The sequence below is a fragment of the Anthonomus grandis genome, chromosome 16 (assembly GCF_022605725.1).
Source record: "Anthonomus grandis grandis chromosome 16, icAntGran1.3, whole genome shotgun sequence".
Taxonomy (NCBI): Eukaryota; Metazoa; Arthropoda; class Insecta; order Coleoptera; family Curculionidae; genus Anthonomus; species Anthonomus grandis.
The window spans coordinates 17,777,759-17,800,324 of NC_065561.1; the positions used below are offsets into that span (position 1 = coordinate 17,777,759).

At 32.0% G+C, this 22,566-nt stretch overlaps 1 protein-coding gene across 1 annotated transcript; it reads right to left on the bottom strand.

The window, feature by feature from the left end:
- Positions 1 to 233: 233 nt before the first annotated feature.
- Positions 234 to 21,191, bottom strand: LOC126745717 (zinc finger protein 883-like). Its single transcript, XM_050453698.1, has 15 exons — positions 21,087 to 21,191; positions 20,934 to 21,033; positions 20,495 to 20,756; positions 20,308 to 20,433; positions 20,112 to 20,209; positions 19,868 to 20,057; positions 14,995 to 15,140; positions 14,757 to 14,935; positions 11,439 to 11,603; positions 11,149 to 11,379; positions 5,095 to 5,273; positions 4,834 to 5,035; positions 4,609 to 4,774; positions 562 to 777; positions 234 to 474 (listed from the first exon to the last, which is right to left on the bottom strand). Exons 6-15 carry the CDS (start codon positions 19,941 to 19,943, stop codon positions 319 to 321), a joined length of 1,716 nt encoding a protein of 571 aa, XP_050309655.1. The 5' UTR covers positions 19,944 to 20,057; positions 20,112 to 20,209; positions 20,308 to 20,433; positions 20,495 to 20,756; positions 20,934 to 21,033; positions 21,087 to 21,191; the 3' UTR covers positions 234 to 318.
- Between the last annotated feature and the right edge of the window lie 1,375 nt (positions 21,192 to 22,566).

The following is a 22,566-nucleotide window of genomic DNA, read 5'->3' on the forward strand; positions in this document are numbered from 1 at the left end:
CAGTTTTGAAAACGTGCACACGTCGGTTATAATTAAAATAGGTCCAGCGGAGGATTGAACGTTTGATTTTCTCGGTGGTACGTTTCTTTTATCCCATAACCTACATCACAGAAAACAAAATCCTTTCCTTCCTTCACCAACTTCAGCAAATGCAGCTTACAACAAGACATTTCTAGTAAAACCCAAATCTACTACTTCCAACAAAAAAATTCTAGTGCCAAAATGAAACACAGTTAGAAAACTTAGGCTTATTTAATAAAGGCTACATAAAAAGACAGGAACATTAAAAAAGAAATACAAAAGTGACGGTACAACAACTTAACCAGTAGCAAGGAACGCGGTTTCGTCAAAGTTCTCTATAAACAAAACTTTGGTTTCGCTATTTAAATTATTTTCTGCGGTGGCAATAACGTCTTCTTGCAAAAAATGAATTTGGGGCGAATTCAGCAAATTTACTTCAGATACTGCAGCCACCTAAAGAAACATAACGAATATTAATTAGCCTACTTGTAAGTCCAACAATTAGTCACAAATCTTTCGTTCTTATATTATGACCCTCACCTCTGACGTTTCGTTTCCTTGCATTTGAACGTCGCTCTGTTCCGCTACGATATCGAAACTAACCAGAGTGCCGTCTGGTAAAAATCCTTGAAACTTGTCATCACCAGAGGCCACCAGGGATATCGCCTCGCCCTCTGGCGTTGTAATATTTATGGTACGACCCTCTTCTAGCATATTTTGAATTTGCATCGGTGTACTATTGACTGTACTATCCGCCTGAAAAATATTTCAATTATTTTTTGTTCAAATTGCTATTGATAATAAATGGAGATTTTTTTTTCATTGCACATGTGTTTCATGCATCAGGGCGTATTTTTCGACGTCCAAGGAAAAAAATTGACTAATGGCGTCCATAAGGGGTTTATTGTAAATATTATTTATCTAAAAAAAGTACAACACTGCATTTTTCTAAAATAAATTTTATTAAGGTTATGGGAGAAAAGTATAGATACAAAAACTATAGATTTTTCATCACTTACAATTTTCTTAAAAGGCATTTTTTCTCAGGCAATTATTTTCTGCAAAAAAAAAAGTATACGTATTTTCTCCAGTTTAATGAATGTATTGTTGATATGCGGTTAATAAATATACTAAAACCAAAAATTTACTAAAAAATCGTTGAATAAAAATATATTTAATGATAATAATATACGATGTGTTGCTTGGAAAGTTGCTTGAATTAAATGACCCCGTAGTTTATATCACCAATAAATGTGACAATGAATAATAAGGTCTTCCTATACCTAAACCTTCTCATTTTACATTATTTAAAATGCTGATTATTAAAAAATTAAAGCATAATATTTCATAGTAAGCGATATAAAAAATTGACATGTATATTATTTTCTTGTAATTGTTTTGATCATTTTTTGTATGTAAAAGAAACTAATTTATGGCAGGTAATCAAGTTCAAGGTAATCAAACTGATCATTATAATACATTATCCTTAAGAAAAATAAAAAATAACAATAACATAATTACAAAATATGCCCAAAATGATGAACTGTAAACATCAACTCTTTTAAAAATTTACAGCGACTCTTGACAACATTTGTGGAATAACCTTATTTTTGAACGTCCTGTATAAAATAGTACCTTTTTTACAAATGAAATGTAAAATTCAATAATTTAGTGTTTCTCAGTAAAAATATGGTGAAAAAAGAGAAAACACATATTAAGGAATTTATCATGGAACTTGTCTCAGTTTTGTCACAAAACACAAAATATTTCGAAAAATTTAATGTTTAGGCTGAATAAACCTAAGACCAAAACTTTTATTTACGATATAGAATTCAAAAATTAAATGTACAGGGTGTTCCATTAAAAAACACATGTTTATATATGTTTACATTTTGATATGTTTCTGCACTTTGAAACCCTCTACTTTTGGAGCGCCTCCGATATTCCCAATTTTTTACATATTTTTTATCCTGTAGTTAAGCCAAAATATTTCGTGTCCTATGTCACGAATAACCCTGTATATCTTTAGTTTTGTATAGGTTAAAGTATAATTTGTTAACCTGTAGTTAATAATAATAATAATAATAATAATAATAATAATAATAATAATAACAATAATAATTTGTCTTTATTAAAAAAAAGCAATATTAATCTTATATATATTACTTAATACTACATTGCCAAAGAAGGCGAAAATTAGCTTAGAGCTACTCTTTAACTCTTAATCCTCCTAAAATTCACATTTTAAATTGAGAAAACGAGAAAAAAAAACAAAAAAAGAAACAAGTATATATAAAGTATTTATCTACTAGAACACTAGACATAAGTATTAAAGAACTTAACGTATTATAAGTAAAAGATCGCTCGAACGGAGCCGTGTGAACCTGGTTTCTTAGTATAAACTTTTCAAAAAGATATTCATATAATTGATAAAGAAAAGTAGAAGTGAAGAATTTGAATAGGTAAGGTAGCGTTAACCACCTCAACTGAAATATAGAGTCTGATACATGATCAAACTTTCCGAGGTTAAAAATAAATCTACAGCAAGTATTCTGCACGCGTTGCAGGCGGTAATGATTTATTTGGTCTAAGCAAGGATAATAAACTATAAGGCAGTAATTTAAAATAGATAAAACAAGAGCCACTACGAGTTTTTTCCTAGTTTTAAAATTTAAAATGTATTTATTGGCATAAAGCATACGCATGCGTAAATAACACCTCTGCAGAAGAGTATTAACATGTTCCTTAAACAGTCCTTTAACTTTCACAGTATCAGAGAACAAAATAGTTTCGTTATCCAATTAAATGTGAACAGTTTCCATTATATTTTTATGTGATCCTCAGTTTGAAAACAAAACCATTTTTGTTTTATTAGGATTAATGACAAGGTTATGCTCTTTGGAAAATTGATTTATTACGTTCAGATCAGCGTTAATAGTATCAGCAGAAATAATATTTTTCGAAGCAGAATATTCATTATTCACCCTCACTTTCTGGGTTCTACGCCACAAGTAAGTTTTAAAAAAGGACAAAACAACCTCACTACAGCCATAATATTTCAATTTCGCTACAAGCAAATCATGATCGATGACATCAAATGCTTTCGAGAAATCAAGAGCTATCATAATGGCTGAAATCTTTTTGTCAAGAGCTCGCATGACATTATCGGTGACGTTTAGAAGTGAAGTAGCCGTACTATGATCTTTCCTACAACCAGATTGATGGGAAGGGAGGATATTATTTGACATTAAAAATGATGACAGCTGCATATAGACTATTCTTTCGAGAACTTTGGAGATTACGGGAAGCAAACTTATCGGACGCAAATCTTGAACACTTTCAGGATTGGAGGATTTGGGAATCGGACATACCACTGACTCACGTCAGGCCCTGGGAAAATATCCTACCTCCAAGCAACAATTTATAATATGAGTGACATGATCCAGTATATCAGGGAGACATAAGTGTAACATACGTCGAGTTATGTTATCCACACCAGAGGCATTGGACCTAATATTTTTTATAGTTTTTTCGACAGTATTTTGATCTACTAAAGAAAAATGAAAATTGTCCTCGGTAAATTTATAACTGGAGTAGAAGTTAATTTTGTTTACACATTTATCAGATTTATTAAAGACGCTCTCAAAAAAATCATTTATTTGATTTGTATCAGAAATATTAAACGGCAGCTCGTTATTATTTAATTTTCTAAACACTTGTGCTTTTTGTATTTAGTCAAAGCCTTATCACGTTCCTTTAAAATAAGTCTTAAGGTGTCTGTCTGTCATCCAGGGAGCTGGCTTTTTACTGACTCTTATAGTTCTGTAGGGTGCATGAATATTAAATAAACAATTAATATTTTGTTCTAAATATTGTACTTTTTTATTTATGTCCTCAAGTTAATAAATATTATCCCAGTAAATATATGATAAATCGATCCTAAAATATATCTCATTGAACTATTTAAAATTGCGGATTTTTGTCTTTTAACTACTAATTTTAAAGTGCAAAAAGGTATTTGATTGTGATCACTTAAACCCGAAACAACGGTGCCACTTTTATGACAAATATCTTTAGTATTGATAAAAATGGGATCTAAGCATGTTGCAGTAATATTTGTTATACGAGTTGGTTCATTTATTAATTGTACGTACCCAAAAGAGTAAAGCATAAAATATAATGAATTAGGTTTTAACATATCAATATTTAGATCTCAGAGAATTACTGAATAATCATAGGTCACTAAAAGATGTGGAACAACTTCTTCCAGGAAATTTATAATTTCAAACGCTTTCGATTTAGGGGGCCTGTACATTATAAGTATTGCAATATTGTGTATACCAATTTTAACATAACGTAGTTATAGATTAGTCTTATAAGAAATGAGGGAAGTTACCCTCTAAAGAGGTTAGAATAAGCATACATTAAGGTTAACATCTGTCAAACTGTAAACCGTTCCTTTGCAGATAATTATTGGGCATATTTTGTGGTATACAGGAATGTTTCATTAAGCTAGTGCACCTTAGGACCCCAAAATACTTCTTTATGCTTACTATATATCAACATAATAATGCAGAATTAACTTACGATTTCCTCAGAAGCCTGAATCTCTCCCTCTTGCTCGGTACGTTGTTCAGTAATCGAAGGTAAAATATATTCACAATTATCTCCCTTAGATATTTGAACTGGCTTATTTAATTTCTCCATGTGTCGTCTTTTGTGCGCTACTAAGCTAGGCTTTGACGTAAAACGTCTAAAAATAATTAAAGCATGAAAAATATATATGAAAATAGTCAATTGATTCAGTCATACTTCTCACATATATCGCACTGATATCGTTTTTCGCCCAAATGGCTCCTCTCGTGCCTGGTCCGACCCCACTGATCCGGAAAGGACGCGACACAAAAATTACATTGAAACGGTTTTTCTCCCATGTGTCTCCTCACGTGGGTCTCGTAGGTTTTTCGGTGCCGGAATCGTCTCTGGCAATGTTTGCAACCGAAAGGCAATAGCCCTAAAATCAACAATAACGTCACTAATCCGAGGAGTAATTCATTTATTCGATGAAAGTACCGCTATGTATTCTCTTATGCAGTCGATATTGGGAGGAAGTGGTGAAAGCCGCGTCGCATTCGGCACATTTAAAAGGCTTCTCGCCGGTGTGGATCCGTTGATGTTCTCTGCAGTTTCCTTTTTGGGAGAAGGTTTTGTCGCATTGGTTACATTTATAGGGTTTTTCACCCTCGTGGCCTCTAAAACAATTACCTTTTCAATAGGACCCAACTATCAGTAAATTGAACATTTTGGTCCATTTATTACTCATAGGTTACTGTAAATTTTAACCACTTCTCTGTGTTCTCGCCTTGTTAATTGACCAAACATTAAATTAAAATTTAGCTTCAATTTTAAAAAAGTATATTGAGACAGTGTATAGAAGATCTACACCAATAATGTGCATTTCGGCACTGCTCTGACACTATACAGGTTCCAAAAACCAAAAAAGTTAAAGGGGTTGGGAAAATATAAGGATGACCCTTTACTTTCTTATCAGCACACTTTATAAACAACTATTACGTGACTTTCCACGCTGGATTTCAGTATAATTTCTATTAAATACTATTTCATTGTATACACAGTTATGCCAGCAACAAATCAAAATTGGGTCTGTTTATAGGGGACGTCATAATAAAAAGAAACATTAAAACAAGAATATAAATTTATTTTTATTATAATTTAAGTCCCCAGTGTCCAAATCAAATACAGATATTTTTTTGATGGTGGATTGCCAAAAAATAAACGAATCTGTAAAAATAATTTTATGAAATTTGATATTTATATCAAATAATAATTTTATGAAATGTGGTACCCTTATCTTGGACAGTTAGTTATTCTCATATTTTTTGTACACTAAATGCAGGTTTATTTATTATGGAATTTTCATAAAAGATATAGTAATAAATAATATGAATTCTATTTAACTTATTAATAGAGGCTTTTTGTTTAAATTTTTCTTTTAGATATTTTAGCCTTCACAGAGCAGTGTCGTTCGTTTAATTAGTTTAAAAAATGATCATGATCTGGTTGCCTGACTTTCAATATAGACGTGCATAATATGGTCAGGTCTGCATATTGTTTTGTTCCTAAAAAACATTGACAGAAAGAGCAATAATATGAAATTAATTTCAATTAGTTTTTATTACACTCGTTATACAGATGAAGAGAAATGCAAAATATTACGTTTATGGACGATTATATCCAAACAGAGCTGTTCCAGATAGAAAAACGTGAAAAGGGGATTATGATATTTATTATTTGTTTATTAATGAAAACGAATAATTAGATATTTTGTAATTTTTTCAAGGTAATTGTAATATACCCTAAAGCAAACAATGAATATTACAGGGCAGAATCAGGCGGTACTGTTCGTATGCTTTGTTGTGAACAGTATTAAATAAAAGAAATGTGAATTAATTAAGTATATTCTTTCTAAGGTACCAAAGACTAGAATAACTAATAAAGATTTATTTTATATAAATAATATATTACGGATTTGTAATATTGTCTTGGGGCTCTTGGAAGACAAAGAAATTGGGAAATTACTTGAGCATCAGGACGTGGTTTAAGCTAGTTACACGCTACCAATCTGCCTATTCAGCTAACCAATTACCTATTGATTTACTTATTTGATTACTAAGCAAACCAACACTATAAATATATATATTGCCTTGCCATTAAAAACTAATTACATTACTATTAAGTTACTGTTCAAATTAAGTTAGATTTTAAGTTGTAAATTCCGCTCTCGAATAAATAATTTTTTAAAAAAGTTATTTTCGTGTTGACTACATTTAACTGGCGCAGTCGGAAGTTTCGTGTTACGGTCGGACAAAAATCGCCAAAACCGATCTGTTTTGACAGTTCAAGCACGAAGAACTTACCCTTGAAAGCAGCCTTCAGAACACACATCGTCAGGAAGTTGCACCCACCAAGGAAGTCAACAACACCGAGAGCATTTTCCTGGGAATACTAGCATCGATTCCTTTAGGACCACTAGGCTTAAGGCAAGAATGAAACCAATGGAAATTTTCGCAGTTTTGGCGTAAGCAACTTTTTCCTATTTTTCCATTTTTCCTTTATTTTTACCATAGACGTATAATATTTAGTAAAATATTTTGACATATTATTATAGGTAATTTTTTTTTCTCTTTTGCTAATTTTTCTTTAATATTTCTTTAGTTTCTGCATATTTTAGTATTATTCCTTTTTTATCATAACAATAAACTTTAATGCCAAACTCTTTGGCTGAAGAAATTGAAAATTTAGCTCAATCATTTTTAAGTTTATCCACTCAAGAAGGTTCTCAACTCACAAATCAATCAGACATGCAGTCTAACAATAAAGATATTGGTCTCTTAAGGTACCAAGCTGATAACATACCTCCATATGATGGCAACCCTAGGCAATTAAATAGGTTTCTCACAGCTTGTGAACACTTTTTAAGTAACTTCCAAGATACAACAAATATAGCTAATCCCATAAATATTTGCCTAATAGATACCATTTTAATGAAACTTAAAGGTCGAGCCGCTGATATAATTTGCTCCAACTCAGATTTAAATAATTGGGCCGTAATTAAAGACGCCCTAATAGTAGCCTTTTCAGATCAAAGAAGCATCGAATGTCTTATCCAAGATTTAATTTCTCTAAAAATTCAAAGGTTCGAAAGTCCTACACAATTTGGCATGCGAGTGCAGGATGCCAGAAGTAATTTATTTTCAAAATTAAACACCTCTGTTGCTAATGATAATGAAAGGAAAATTAAAATTCAACACTATGAAGAATTTGCTGTGAAAACTTTTATTAGTAACTTGCCCCCTCAAATTCAGTTAGTTGTTAGATTACGTCAGCCAGAAAATATTGAAAAAGCTTTATCGTTAGTAGTCGAAGAAGAAAACTTTATATACTTTAGTCAAGGAAAAAATTATAACTTACAAACCTACCCATCACCATTTCGCACTCATTACAAACAATCAAAACCCCAACCAAGATCCCCATTACCACCAACCCCCAGCAATTTTCCATCATTTATACCAAACACTTTTAATTACGCCAGACCCCAATTTCAAAAACCTATAGGACCAACAAACTTTCAAAATTCTAATCCAAATCCCATATCGATTTCTAGGCCAAATATTCCAAATACAAGTTTTCATAATTTTGTTAGACCCAATTTTTCAAATAACACCTTTAATAGACCTCAATTGAATCTAAGACCCCCTAATTTCAACCCAAATAATAGTTTACCCAGTTCAGTCATTCGTCGAAATCAAGTCGAACCAATGGACACAAGTTCAGGAAATAGTCGACATACCTTTGTTCCTAGAAACAAAAGGCCCCGCGTTTCAGAACTATATGCCCATCAAATTTCTCTAGAAAGTATTGACTATAATCTCGATTCCGATAATACCTACTTCGACTATTATAACCCTTATCAGAATGATCAATATTATTATGGCGATAATAATTATTACGATCCGTATAACCATTTTCCTGATAATTCATTTTCCAACCCGATCGAAGATGACACTTATAAAAGTGACTACATTTAACTAGCTGTAATATAAAAAAAGAGGCAGTTTTATTTTATATCCTGTTTTTTGTTGTTTTTTCTTCTTTCCTTTAATTCTCGTTTACTTTATACGTCATTACTATGACATGCTTTTAGTGTTTGTTAAGGTTTTCCATAAATTATACAATAATTAATTTTTTTTTGGTCGTAGTCGTAATGAAGTAATTTTAAAGTTTTTGTAAATCCATGTTTGGTCCCATTCTCATGTATCTTAATTCGTTTTAATCTTTTCTGAGGCACTGGATCCTTGATTTGTTATCCCTGGTGAGGGACATGTTATATGTCCGAAACAGGTCGAATTAATATTTTTTTAACAAAACTTAGTGGAGGATGACCGAAGTATTTTCAGTTACCCATTGAATTAATTATTTGTTTATAAAATTTAAATTGTAAGAGATTTCAGCACCCCTAAATATATCACTTGATCACCTAAATGACACCATATCTTCCCAAATATTCAATCAACGGTTGTTAGATTATTCAGTACTTACATCTTACGATTTTTATTTAAATAAAAACGCCTATTTCAATTGACCCCTCCTCGAGTAACTGAAAATTCCGGGTGAAATTCTTTTCAGGAAAATGATGCCTCAGGAAAAATTCTGTTCGGAATAACAGTGACTCGAGAAAAAACGTTCGGGAAGTTGCGATTTAAGAAAAAGTCAAAGTCAAAAATCATTTATTGTCTTAGATGCTAGAGACATAGCATAGACACGTCACGATTGTTATACAAAGCAATATATATGGTAAATTTATGGGTGTTCCTCATTCAGGAATTTTTACAAAATATATGAACATACATATAATAAAAAGAAAATAATATATAAAACAATAAACATTAAAAAGTTCTAACACTGATAAAATTACACAAGTTAACACATATTTGGTATGCAGTATACACTCTAATATTTATAACATTTTAAGAAGGTTTCAATCTCTCCAACCGTATAAGAAACATCGCTGAAGAGCAGTGTTTTAACTTTAGTTTTAAAATTTACTAGCGATTTTGCCAATTTTACTTCTGTAGGTAATAAATTAAAAAGATGGCTTCCAGAATACAAAGGAGATTTTTTTATAAAATTGGTGAGTATGCTTTGCGTGAGAAGTAAATTGTTTTTACCACGAGTATTGTGTCTGATCACCCAATGTAGTCAATTTACTTTTATTTTTAAATATAATTTGAAGAACCTTTAAAATATAAATACCCGCCACTGTTAAAATCTTTTTCTCCCCAAAGATTCTTCGACAAGACTGTCTGAATAGTATGTTAAATAAAATCCGAATTATACGTTTTTGAATCACAAACACTCTCTCTATATCCATGGCCCTACCCCATAATACTATGCAGCAACCCAACACACTGTAAACAGAGCTATAGGTACACATTCATCAGTTCTTTGATATCAAGTGAATTTTTAAGTTGAGTTATAAGATAGACACTTTTATTTAATTTTTTAGATACAATATTAATATCTTCCGACCAGTCCAAGTGTTTGTCAATCATTATGCCTAGGCGATTCTGAACCCGACAGAATGTTGCCTTCAAGACTAAAAACAAATTTATTTGCATTTATTATATTTACTATATATTTCAACCATATCAGTTTTCGCATGATTTAGCATTAGTTTATTCGATTTACACCAATTATTAATTTTAGTTAGATATGACTGGATTTTGCCTTGTAAGTTTACCGAATCCGGAAGATCTTCACACTCTTAATAAATTCTGCTAAGTCATTTATAAAAACTGCGGTGTACCCAGGTTTATCACAAAATCTGCAGATTGTTCATTTCCTATTTTTACATTAGACTGCCTATCGGTCAAAAAATGACCGAAACATTCAATTAATATTCCCTCTAATCCCCACTCTTCTCTCACACAAATGCTGGGTCCACTGAATCAAACGCTCGCGAGATATCAAATGGCAATACAACTAAATGTTCATTTCTGTCAATGCAATCAAAAATGTGCTGTGTTAGTTCTACTCCTACACTCTCTGTGGATAAGCCTTTTGGTTAGAGCAAAAAACGCTATTCGCATTTAGAAAATCAGTCGTTCTATCACGAGTCACTTTTTCAAACATTTTTGAGAACACACTGAGAAGAGAAATAGGTCTATAATTTTTATGTTGCTTTGTTCGCCCTTTTTAACGATTGGAACGACTACTAACCTTTTTAATTGGTTTCAACTGGAGATATTAATAATTATAGACAGTATTGTTGAAAGTTCATCAACACATGCTTTAAAAAGAGACACTGGAACGCTGTCAGGTCCAGTGGACTTTTTGTTGGGTAGAGATTTTATAATATTGGCGATTTCTAGAGAAGTAGTAGTAGGCATAAAAAGCATGGAGTTAGGGACATACTTGATTAGGGGATTGATGAGCATCGAAATAAATCTGTAGGTTATCCTTTACATGTACAATCTACCAAATTCATCTGCAATCTCCTTATTATTTATTAATGTTTTTATCTTAAAGAAACTGAAAATTACGTACCTGATATGAACGGTCAAAGAAGATTTATGGTGAAAGCTTTTGCCACAAAACGAGCAAACAAACGTCCTAGCGCCCTTATGAATTTTCACGTGACTGGACAAGTTGGCTTTCGTTTTAAATTTGCTCCCGCACTGTTCGCAATCGTAATGTCGCTCTTCGGTGTGAACCACCTGGTGACGTAAAAGAATTTGTTTATGTTTGAAAACGCGGTTACATTTATTACAAAAATATCTGAAAAAAAACAAGATTAGATATATAAATATCTCGTGTGTCTATTTTCAGAAAAAAACCTCATATTTCCATGTACAACCTGCCGATGGTATTCCAGGGCACTTTTGTGGTTAAACACTTTTTGGCACGGGTCGCAAGAATACATAACGTCCGGGAAGATATTTTCCACTTCCGTTTTGTGTGACACCATATGGCTCTTTAGGCTGATTGCATATGAAAAGCCTCTGAAAAAAAACCCTTTTGTTCAATACCCTGTAGATTCCAAGGAAAAATATGTAATACACCCTTTATACAGGGTGTTCCGTTAATCATATTACAAACTTGTAGGATAGATAGGAAACAATTAGGCCCATATCTTTGATTTAAGTAAAATCTGTATTGTTCTGACGGATTCATATTTGGTTGGGTATTACGGTCATTTATAGTAAAAATCAATTTAGAAAATACTATTTCACACTTCGTTATATTTAATTCAATTTTAAGAAGTTTTATATATATTAATTTACTTGAGGTATAATATATTTTTTTATTTATCTTAGGTTATAGTCTCTGGCTTGTAAGCTTGTTGTCGCGGGTTCGATTCCCAATAGGTGTGATATTTTACAATTTTTTATTTTTTATTTTTTGGTTCTAAATAACTGTATAGTCATTCTAACCTTAAATGTATGTTTATTTACTGTTTTGCCAACGTTAGTGGCTTTTTAAGGTTTTAGTCTTTTTAATGTCCTCTTTTTTTCTTTCAAGACTAATTATTATTGCTTTAGGCCTGATGATGCTCTGAATAGAGCGAAACACGTGTAGCTTTAAGTAAATGTTGTGAGACCGTGACTTTGTGTTTTTCATTGTTTTTCGTCTGTTGTATACGTCGGTCTCTTTGTGAAAAATGGATGAGATTTTCTTATATTTTTTTATGCCTAAGAGCTGAGGTTTAATCTATTGATCTCTGAGCTCGTTTCTTCTTTTCAATATCCTAACTAACTTTATTATGAATATTGAATTTAAAAACGATGAGAAAACCTACTTATTTAATAAAAATACTTAATTTGAACCAACGTTTCGGTAGTTATATCTACTACCGTTATCAAGATAAATAAAATTAATTTAATTTTATTATAATTCCAGATTAGTTATATTACTTTTTTTTTATTCGATAGTTTGACAAACTGTTTTGAACGATAACAAATAACTCAAAGGTTACGTCTTTTAAAATTGAAGGGGTTTGATCTTAATGTAATTTAATGATAGAAGATATATGAATAAAATATAATTGGCATTTATCTTCATTTAACATTATAAATGCACTTTCCTTTAATTTAGGTAATTTTGAAATTGGTTCCTAGAGTATCAATATGTATAACACAAACAAATATTATTCACTGCCGAAATATACAATTTTATTAAAAAATGTAAAAAAAAAATGAATCACAGAAATAAATTAGGCGAAATGATATGGTGTAAAAAATATAAAGAATATACCTAAAGTCCTGCAAGAAAAAGGTAAAAATGACTAAAATCTATATGACAAAAATTCAGTTATTGCATAATAGCCCTTTGCAACTAAGAGTTTTTTAACACGTTTTCTAAAAAGTTTCCAGCGACCTATAAAAATACATACAAATCTGCATGAAGATGATTAAAGAGTTTTTTACCATCAAATATAAAAGTTCTTTTGATCAGTGAACTTGTAGGCATAGGCAAGAGCACATCATTAGCTCATCGACTGCTATATTCATGCCTATTAGTTGTGTTCACATTTCTAAATTTCTTATGAACGAGGCAAACAGATTCCAATATAAATAAGGCAGGAAGGGTTAGGATTTTATGAGTGATAAATAGCTGTTTGCAAGACTCTAATACTCACTAAGATGTCATTAATATAAATGAGGAATAGAAGTGGCCCAAGAACTGAACCCTGAGGAACACCATGAGTCACAAGGTGCTCCCTTGAAAGGGCACCATCCACAGAAACACTCCGCATTCTAGTATGCAAATAAGACCCAAACCACTGAAGAGCCAGACCTCTGAATCCATACCGCTCAAGCTTTCACAGCAGTATTTCGTGACTAACACAGTCAAATGCTTTGGTCAAGTCACAAGCAATATCACCACTGTTCAAGCTCAAAAATAAGGACTCAAAGAATGAAAAGATTGCATCTGATGTTCCCTTGGCATTTTGAAACCCAAATTGCTCCGATCTCTTATAATTTGCTTTTCAGCTAAATATGACATAAGTCGCTTTTTAACCAATTTATCGACGATTTTTGAGAGGGTGGAAAGCAATACTATTGGTCTGTAAGAAGAGGGTGATTCTGAAGCTCCCGCCCTTAAACAAAGGCATGATTCTGACTACTTTAAGACAATTGGGAAATTGGCCATTATTGAAAGAATGATTAATTGCAGATGCAAGTACCTCCAGTGCCGAATCAGGTAAATTAAAAAATAACCGTACATTAAGTTCAAGGCATTTTATAGATTAGATTTTTATTAAATTCATTTTTATTGAAAGGTTTAGTTTTTGTTAATAAATATCGTAATGTGCAATTCTTTTGATTCAGAAAAACCTGGAATATAATAACTGGTAAAATAAGATTTGTTGTAACAATAACAATCTTTTCAATCGTTAAATGTTGATTATTACAAATAATGCTTGCACAATCATATAAAGTTTTTAGCACTCCTCTCTTTACCATTATTGGATGGTAAATTCAAAATTTTGTAAATCTTTTTTTAATTAAAATATCAAGCAAAGGAAGCTGACCATCAGCCTCCTTTACGAGAGTAAATTTTATAGTAGATTCTTTGGAGTTGAGGAATGTAATTTATAAGGTCTATTTCGTTATTTTTGTATTAATAATTTCAGATTCAACATTTTTTTTATAAATATATTACTTACAATTGGTGAAAGAGGAGAGACCATAGCCATACCAAGTTTTGTTGAAAAAATTCATTATTATATTGGAATAAAGTAGTTTTTACACAATATGTTAAAATTTTTAAAATTGTACTAAAGCTTAGTGTTCTGTGTATTCTGCCAAATTATTATCATTCTCTAATTTATTTTTAACAATATTTAAAGTTTTGTCAATTGGAACATTAGTAAAAAGGACAAACTTACCAAAAGATCATGGGGGTTAAAAAAATTGTAGAAAGTGTTGAGAATTGGTGTATTTTGCAAGAGGGTGAGTAGGTGAATTTATGCTGCTAACTATAGGTCATAAGAATGTAGTGTTGTATTATGTGGAGTTAATTTCAATCTATTAATATAATAAAATTGATTTTTATGATATTTTTTTTGACGTTTTCTATCTACCCTAGAAACATAATCAACGGAACACTTTGTATAAATAATATATAATGGACTTTATTTGTTGACTCACTTTTGACAAATCACACAAACGAACGGTTTGCGACCCTCGTGAATGGCTCGATAGTGTACTGCCAAATTCTGTCTGCAACTAAACGTTTTGTGACATTCGACGCATACGGTCTGTTTTTTTCCGTCTTCGATATATGGTTGCTCCTCATCTCCCACTTCGGCCATATTATTATTGACGGACTGAAAATATTAACTTAGTTCAGAAAAAATACATATTTTGTAAAAAAAAAGTGTATGACCTCCAAGTTTTCTCGTTCTTTATTTTTTGTAGACTCTTCTTGCGTTTTTATGTCTTCATCTAATATAAAGTTTTCATTATGTGTATCGAGGGTCGCTTTATCATTGAATTCTCCTTTGCCAGTATCAGAAGTAAAAGTACTGTCACCTGAAACAGACCCATTCCGTGCTTTATTTTATTTATAAATAAAATAAATAAATAAATAAATAATGGCTTTATTTGTACTTTTCAATAGTGTACATAGGCGAAGTCTAGCCAAAGGCTAATCTACTTAACCTATTTAAAAAAGTAAGCAAAATTATTTTAGATAGCACAACTGAAAGAAAAAAAATTAACATTTGTAATAGTAACACTAATATTAATATAAAAATAAACAGATATACACCCATTGGTCCATAAAAATCAAAAAATTATAAAATAAGAAATACCTACTGACAATTTAGCTATTCTGTTTTGTTAAAAAATGCAGCTTTAGTTTTTTCTTGAAACCCGCTACTGACATTTCTTTTATAGGATTCGGAACAAGGTCATTGTAAATTGCCACAGCATTATACAGAAAACTACGACGAAAGAAGGCTGTTCGATATCTGGGAATTGACAACTTGTTTATAAATCTCAGATTTGCATCATGTAAATTTTTCCGAAAAGTAAGTTTTTTGCGGAGGTAGGGAGGAGTAGACGACGCTAGCAGTCTATGCACAAAAACCGCCAATTGCAAAGAGAATAGATTTTCCACGCGCAGCCAACTAAGTTCACATAGCCTTGCAGAGACTCTATCATACTTTCTCAGTCCATAAATAAATCTGCAGCATTGATTTTGCAGCTTTTGCAATCGGTACGCAGTGATTTTGTCTAAACATGGATAATAAACAATATTGCAGTAATTCATAATAGGTAATACTAGAGACTCACACAGTTTTTTCCTTACCTTAAAATTAATTATATTTCTGTTTGCATACAATGGCTTTAAAGAATAGTATGACTTTTTAATAACATTAGAAACGTGTAACTTAAAGCGCAATTCATCATCCAGAAGCAATCCAAGATTTTTTGCACATTTAACCATACTTAGCTGATTACCTCCCACAAAAAGCTTTAAACCGTCCAATGCTATTCTTTTTTTGTTCTTAGAAGTAAAGCACATAACACAACACTTTGAAGGATTGAGTTTTAAATTATTTTGAGAGGAAAAGAAGGAAATTCTAGAAAGATCGTCGTTTATTTTATTTGATGCCTCCAATACAGATTCAGCTTTAAAAGAATGATAAATTTGCATATCATCCGCGAACCCCTGGATCTGGCAGTGTTTTACAACTTTAAACAAATCCGAAACATACATTAGAAATAAGAGAGGTCCCAAAACAGATCCCTGAGGTACTCCAGATGTTATATATTTGATATTTGAAAAAGTCTGATCTTCCAAGACCACCATTTGCCTTCTGTTGGATAAGTAGGATTTAAAAAACATTTGGGAAACATTATCAAAGCCATAATAAGCCAATTTTGCCAAAAGCAAATGATGATCCAAGGTGTCAAATGCCTTGGAAAAATCAAGCATTATAAGTGCTGTGGAGTCTCCTTTATCCATTGCAGAAATTATCTCTTGGGTAACGTTTAGTAAGACAGATGTCGTGCTATGTTGTTTTCTAAACCCAGATTGCTTATGCGGAATAATATTATTGGAGGTGAGAAAGTCATAAATTTGCTGCTGTATAAACTTTTCCAAAACTTTAGCGATGACCGGGATAATTGAAATAGGTCTAAGGTCGCTGAAATTAGTTGGATTATTAATTTTAGCCAAAGGTGTTAAGAGAGAAATTTTCCACATACCCGGAAAATACCCAGTTTCTAGGCAACAGTTTATAATATGCGTAATATGTGGAGATAGCTTTGGAATACAGTGTTGCAACATTAACGCTGATATTGAATCACAACCGTGTGCATTTGATTTTAGGCTTAAGACTATTTTAGAAATTTCCTCAACTTTGGCTAATCGAAATGAAAAATTTAGATCATGTTTGAACTGTTTGTTCTGAAAATTAGCAACTTCTTCGGGGCAACTACCTAACGGGCTATAAATTGAAGCAAAATAGTCATTAATTTTGTTTGGATCTCGGAGATTTAAAGGAATAGAACGATTAGAGACATTTTTTAGACTTAGATTATTAATAGCTCTCCATAACTGTTTACTATCTCTGATGTTCTGATGAAATTGCAGATAATTTCTTTTTTCTCGTCTAATCATTCCCACCACAAGATTACGCATCTGTCTATAATATGCCCAATCAGTCAAATTTTTAGATTTTTTAAAACTTGACAATGCCTTATTTTTTTCTTTTATAAAAAGCTGCACATTTGCAGTTATCCACGGGGTATAAGGCTTAGAAATTTTTGACGTCGTAAAGGGTGCATGTCTATCAAATAATGAGCAAATATTACTAGTAAGATACTGAATTTTTTCGTCTAGATTATTGATATAGTACACATTATCCCACACAATTTTATTCAGGTCCTTATAAAAATAATTTTTATTAAAATGTTTAAAATTACGATAGAGTTTCGTTTTTATCTCCCTACTCCGTGCCGCAATCTCGACACTGCAGAATATAGCTTGATGGTCACTAATTAGATCAGCGTTAAGTACTGCTGTACTTGTAACATTTGAGGGTTTATTAAAATAGATAACATCAATGAGTGTTTGTGCCATAGCAGCAATACGAGTAGGCTCATTTATTAACTGAGTAAAATCATAAGCTGTAAGACAATCAAGTAAAATATTATTTGTAAAATGATTAACATTAACATCACCCAGGATGATAATATTCTCATACTGTAGACATGCATGTGATAATATATCATCAAAACATTCAACACAACGCCCTAAATCTGACCTTGGTGGTCTATAGACTGTTCCAACAAGAAAAATTGTTTTGCCTATATTTACTTTAATAAATAAACACTCTAAATCATCAGAAAAGTCAATGTCAGCAAAAACCAAAGAGCTTTCAAAAATCTGTCGTACATAGACAGCCACGCCTCCACCCCTACCACGTCTATTCTTTACAAATAATTTGTAGTTCGGGATCAGAAAATTATCAGCCTCAGAATCGCTCAGCCAGCTTTCAGAAATACACATAATGTCAGTATTGGTTAACGTAATTAAATTTACAAAATGATCAAAACCTGTAAACAGTGATCGGACATTTAGATGCCCAAAATTAACATTTTTAACCGTATTAGCTTCCATATCAGTTTACCAAAAATACACAGCAGACCAACAAATTATAACAAAATAAAAGAAAAACAAATCAAATTAAAATAAAAAAAGGAAAAAAACTTCTAAATTAGGTTAAATGGGCACAAGTATGAAATCTAAGAAAAAATAAACAAAAAGAAGTTTATCATAGGTGCCTCTGACCCTATAAATAAATAGACGTATAACATATAAACATATTTGCACATATAAGAAAAGTATATATATATATATATAAATAATAAGTTTAAACCTAGGCAATAATACATATTGCAAATTAGTGGTAAAATAACAAGAGCAAAGGGAAAAAAATATATAATATAAAAAGAATTCCACCACCCTAGAAATTCTTACTATAAATCTATGGTAATTGATATAACGATTTACTAAAGAGTACCTTGTTTAAATGGAATTTAAGCCATCTTCGTCCTGAACTCTGTGCACAATGCCCCGATGTTTAATATAGATATACCCATGTATACACCACACATTTTGTTTTGAGAATTTATTCACGGCACTTTTAAGTAACATCTGTCTTATTTTGGTAAGATCCTCCTGTAACACGACACCCGTATTTTTGAGATGTTTTCGGTTCTTTAACAATACAGATTTTTTGTTTACATCGAAAAATTCTACCATCACGATTGGTGGCTTGTCAACATATAAAACATTTCAAGCACATGTCAAGGAGTACTGTAATACTAATAAACTATTACTACTAATAAGCTTAATCTAAGGCAAGGTGAAGAAATAAAGATCTTTTGCAAATCTATTCACTGTAGAAGCTATTTTGTTAATAAGACAATTTAGTAAATAGGCTATTCTGCAAATGACATGGACTATTATGAATATCTGACTATGGACAAGCACCTGACCTTGTGATGTATAAGAGGATACATGTAAAGAAAAAAGGATACAGATACTCTGGATTTCTAACAATATAATCAGAATTTTAATAGGACATGGTCTCAGAATAGATAAGATCCAGGTTCAAGTTCAAAAGATGGATCAGTAAATGGCCTAACCAACTTATATTGGAGAATTTAAGAAGAGATCTCACTGATTCAATATATAGTGTCTTCTAGTAGAAGTCTTTGCAAGATCTTGATAAATCTTTACCACTTTGAACATACTATAAATGATAATAGTATGTTCAAAGTGGTGGGAGAAATCAAGACTTCCTGCTCCAAAAAGACACCCTGGGTCAAGCTGTTACAACAGAAAAGTTCTTTGTTATATTTCTGTGAATCATTAAGTTTCTAAAAATTGAATTGCTTAATGTGAGGTTATATAATTTGTCCATACTATAAATTTACTTAGGAGAGGGGGATGTCAGTCAAAAAGCACTGTATTCAAATTTAATGTCTTTAAATTTCAGATTTCATTTCTAGTATAAATGGAATAAGCATCAAGGGAGAGAATTTGAGTAATCTGACAGAATATTACTATTTATAGGATGCCATACATCATTATTTTATTACAAATAAATTGCCCTCTTGCTTGATTTGGACTGTTTAATAAACTATGCATTTAACAAGCAATATTTTATAAACCCCATAAAAAGTAACAAGATTTAAAATACTCAATAGCAAGAATTACAAAAGTAAGTAACATAAAATACCTCTGATCTTTATTCTTGATATAGGTGCATACACTGGCTGCTCAACATGTTCGTTGCCTTTAGTTGAGATAACCATGCCTATAACCGTTTGAGACCCTTCTCTTGCTACCTCCTGTTTAACTTCATCCTCTTGTAAGTCATGCTCAGTTAGTACTCCTTCTTTTTTTAACACATTTACCAACTCTGTTCCCTAAATAGTGGTATATTAATAAAAAATACAATATTGCTCCAAAATTCGTTCTACCTGTACAGTATCACCAAACCTTGTCGGGGCCTTAATTTTTCTTTTCCCACGTCCCAAGCACCCATTGTCTGTAGAATCTGTTGACTCCTTTAAGACTTCTTTAAGGATGCCACAGTCATTTATTATAAATTTATAATACAAAGTGAAATTTCTCAAAGAAAATCTTCTATACTACCTTAGAATTAATTAAAATTACCTGTTTCTTTTGAGGGCACTTTGGTAACAGTTCCTTTGTAGGGTCTACCCTTCTTTTTCCCTGGCTTTGGGCCAGTCTTCAGAGATAATTCATGATCAGGCAAAAACAGTGGACCATCACTGTATACTATTAAAAAAAAAGGATCAAGAGTACTTCAAAGTGAATTGCACCTAAAGGCATCACTCACTTTGAATTATATATTTCTCCCTGTCTTCGTCACTATGAATGGTGTAAGTTTCGACACTTGCATTGACATTCAGATTTTGCAGAGCCTTTTCTAGTTTCTTTCGTTCTTTTTCTCCGCGTGATAGCAATGCCTGTTCTGCTTTAAGTAATCCTCTTAACTTTTCTTGGCCCTCGATAATCAGATCCAGAAAAATTTTTGTGGACTCTAATTGGATGTGACATGCAGGGCATATTGTCCTTGGAAACAGGTCACCATCCTCAACCTATTTTAGTGTCTTTAGTTGTTTATATTGTAATAATTAAAAATTGTATACAAATATTATATTTGTTTATTTTTTTTTAAAGTGAAATGACAGAAATCAGCTGAGATTGGCTCAATATCAGAAGAGTGAGGTAATCAAGCAACAATTTTTTTCAATATAACCTAATCGAAAACTTACCCATAAAGGTAAATATTTATTTACTAATGTGGACAGGGATTCAGAGTCTTCGTTTGCGGTATACAGGTCTATTCCATTTACGTTTAACTCGCCACAAAGTCTACAAAAGTTTGATTCTTTTAATAAACAATTGGCCGCCATTGTTGAACTTACGTCTTTGGATAGCGTGAAGTTAGCTCTCCTGTTGGGGTGGGGGGGGGGAGCGGAGTGAAGTTACAAAGCTGAAGTTGTAAAGGCCAATACGTTTTTGTTTTCTTTGTCACCCTGGTATCTTCCAATAATATTTATCTTGAGCCAACCGGTATATCGTCCGCAACCCAACAGTCTTTACGTTACTGCGCATGAACTCACAATTTCTCTCGACTGTCAAAAATTTTTTCGCGCGTAAAATTGCCTTGTGGCAATATCTCCTAATTAATTGGCACGTTTTTTGGACGCAATTTCTCCTAACTGCAGTGTTTATCCACGCTTTCGACAAAAACTCGTTGTCGGCAGATTTGAGCTTAATTTTTCTAGTTTGTGATAATAGTTACATAATAGTATATATAAGTATTAGTTGTATAGGTAAGTTTTTCCTTTCAATATTAGGAAAATTTAATTACAAAAGTAATTAAAATATTTTTTGATGTAGATAGGAGGTTTTGCGTTAGTGATGGGCATAGCCTTCGTGTGTAGTTAGGAGTAATTTTAAGTTTTATTTTTTAGGAAAAAATGAGTCGTTCTAAGAAAATTCTGGATTTGGCAAGAAACATAAATTTAATTAGAGATGCGCCCATGGAAGTTGAAGGAATAAATATAGTGGAAAACCCACAAAGTAGTGTCCTTGCGCTTGGTAAGTAGTACAGTTGTCGGCAAAAAAATCGGAACAATCTAAGAAAAATATTTGAAAATAATTAAAATCACTATAAACTCTTTAATAAATTTTTCATGACTTTTTAGATACCGACGAAATGCTTTTAAATAGTTCCGGGTCTTATTATGAAGATTTCGCACAAATAACTGATGATGTGCTGCAAAACAGTTATTCCGACATATTCACAGATCCGGTTCTGGAAGATAGATATCTATGCAATAGTTAAAATGTTCTTTTGCTTTGAGCTTTAATCTTTGTTACAGAGACACGGCCGCCTGATAACAGTCGTGATTTCTCTAAACCCACAAATTGCAGTTCTGACAATGCAGGTGACGATTACGTACCTTCAGATCAGGCCTGGATTACCCATGGGTCTAAAGGGGCTGGAGCCCCGGGCCCCGTCATTCAGAGTACCTTTGTCCCCGACTAGACAAAACTATTGCAGAAGCCTTTCAGAAAGAAAATAATTATTGGATTGATGTTTTTAAAAGAATTGTAGTTGTAATTAAATTTCTAGCAGAAAGGGGTCTGCTTTTTCGTGGTGACAATGAGATTTTTGGGTCACCGTCTAATGGTCTTTACATGGGAATGTTGGAACTAATTGCCAAATTTGATCCTTTTATAGATAATCATATTAAGAATTATAGGAATAAAGGTAAAGGCACTGTTTCTTATTTGTCTAAGACTATCTGCGAGGAGTTTATCCAAATAATGTCCGATAAAGTACTAAAAAAGATTATAGAAGACATAATAGCATCAAAATATTTTTCAATAATAGTG

Bases quoted from the DNA above. Each gene is read 5' to 3' on its own strand.
- LOC126745717 (XM_050453698.1), bottom strand. From the start codon at position 19,943: ATGGTTATCTCAACTAAAGGCAACGAACATGTTGAGCAGCCAGTGTAT. The intron at 5,274-11,148 runs GTACGTAATTTT...TAATTGTTTTAG, and splicing joins TCTTTGACCGTTCATATCAG to AGGCCACGAGGGTGAAAAAC. The intron at 5,036-5,094 runs GTACTTTCATCG...TGTTGATTTTAG, and splicing joins GCATAAGAGAATACATAGCG to GGCTATTGCCTTTCGGTTGC.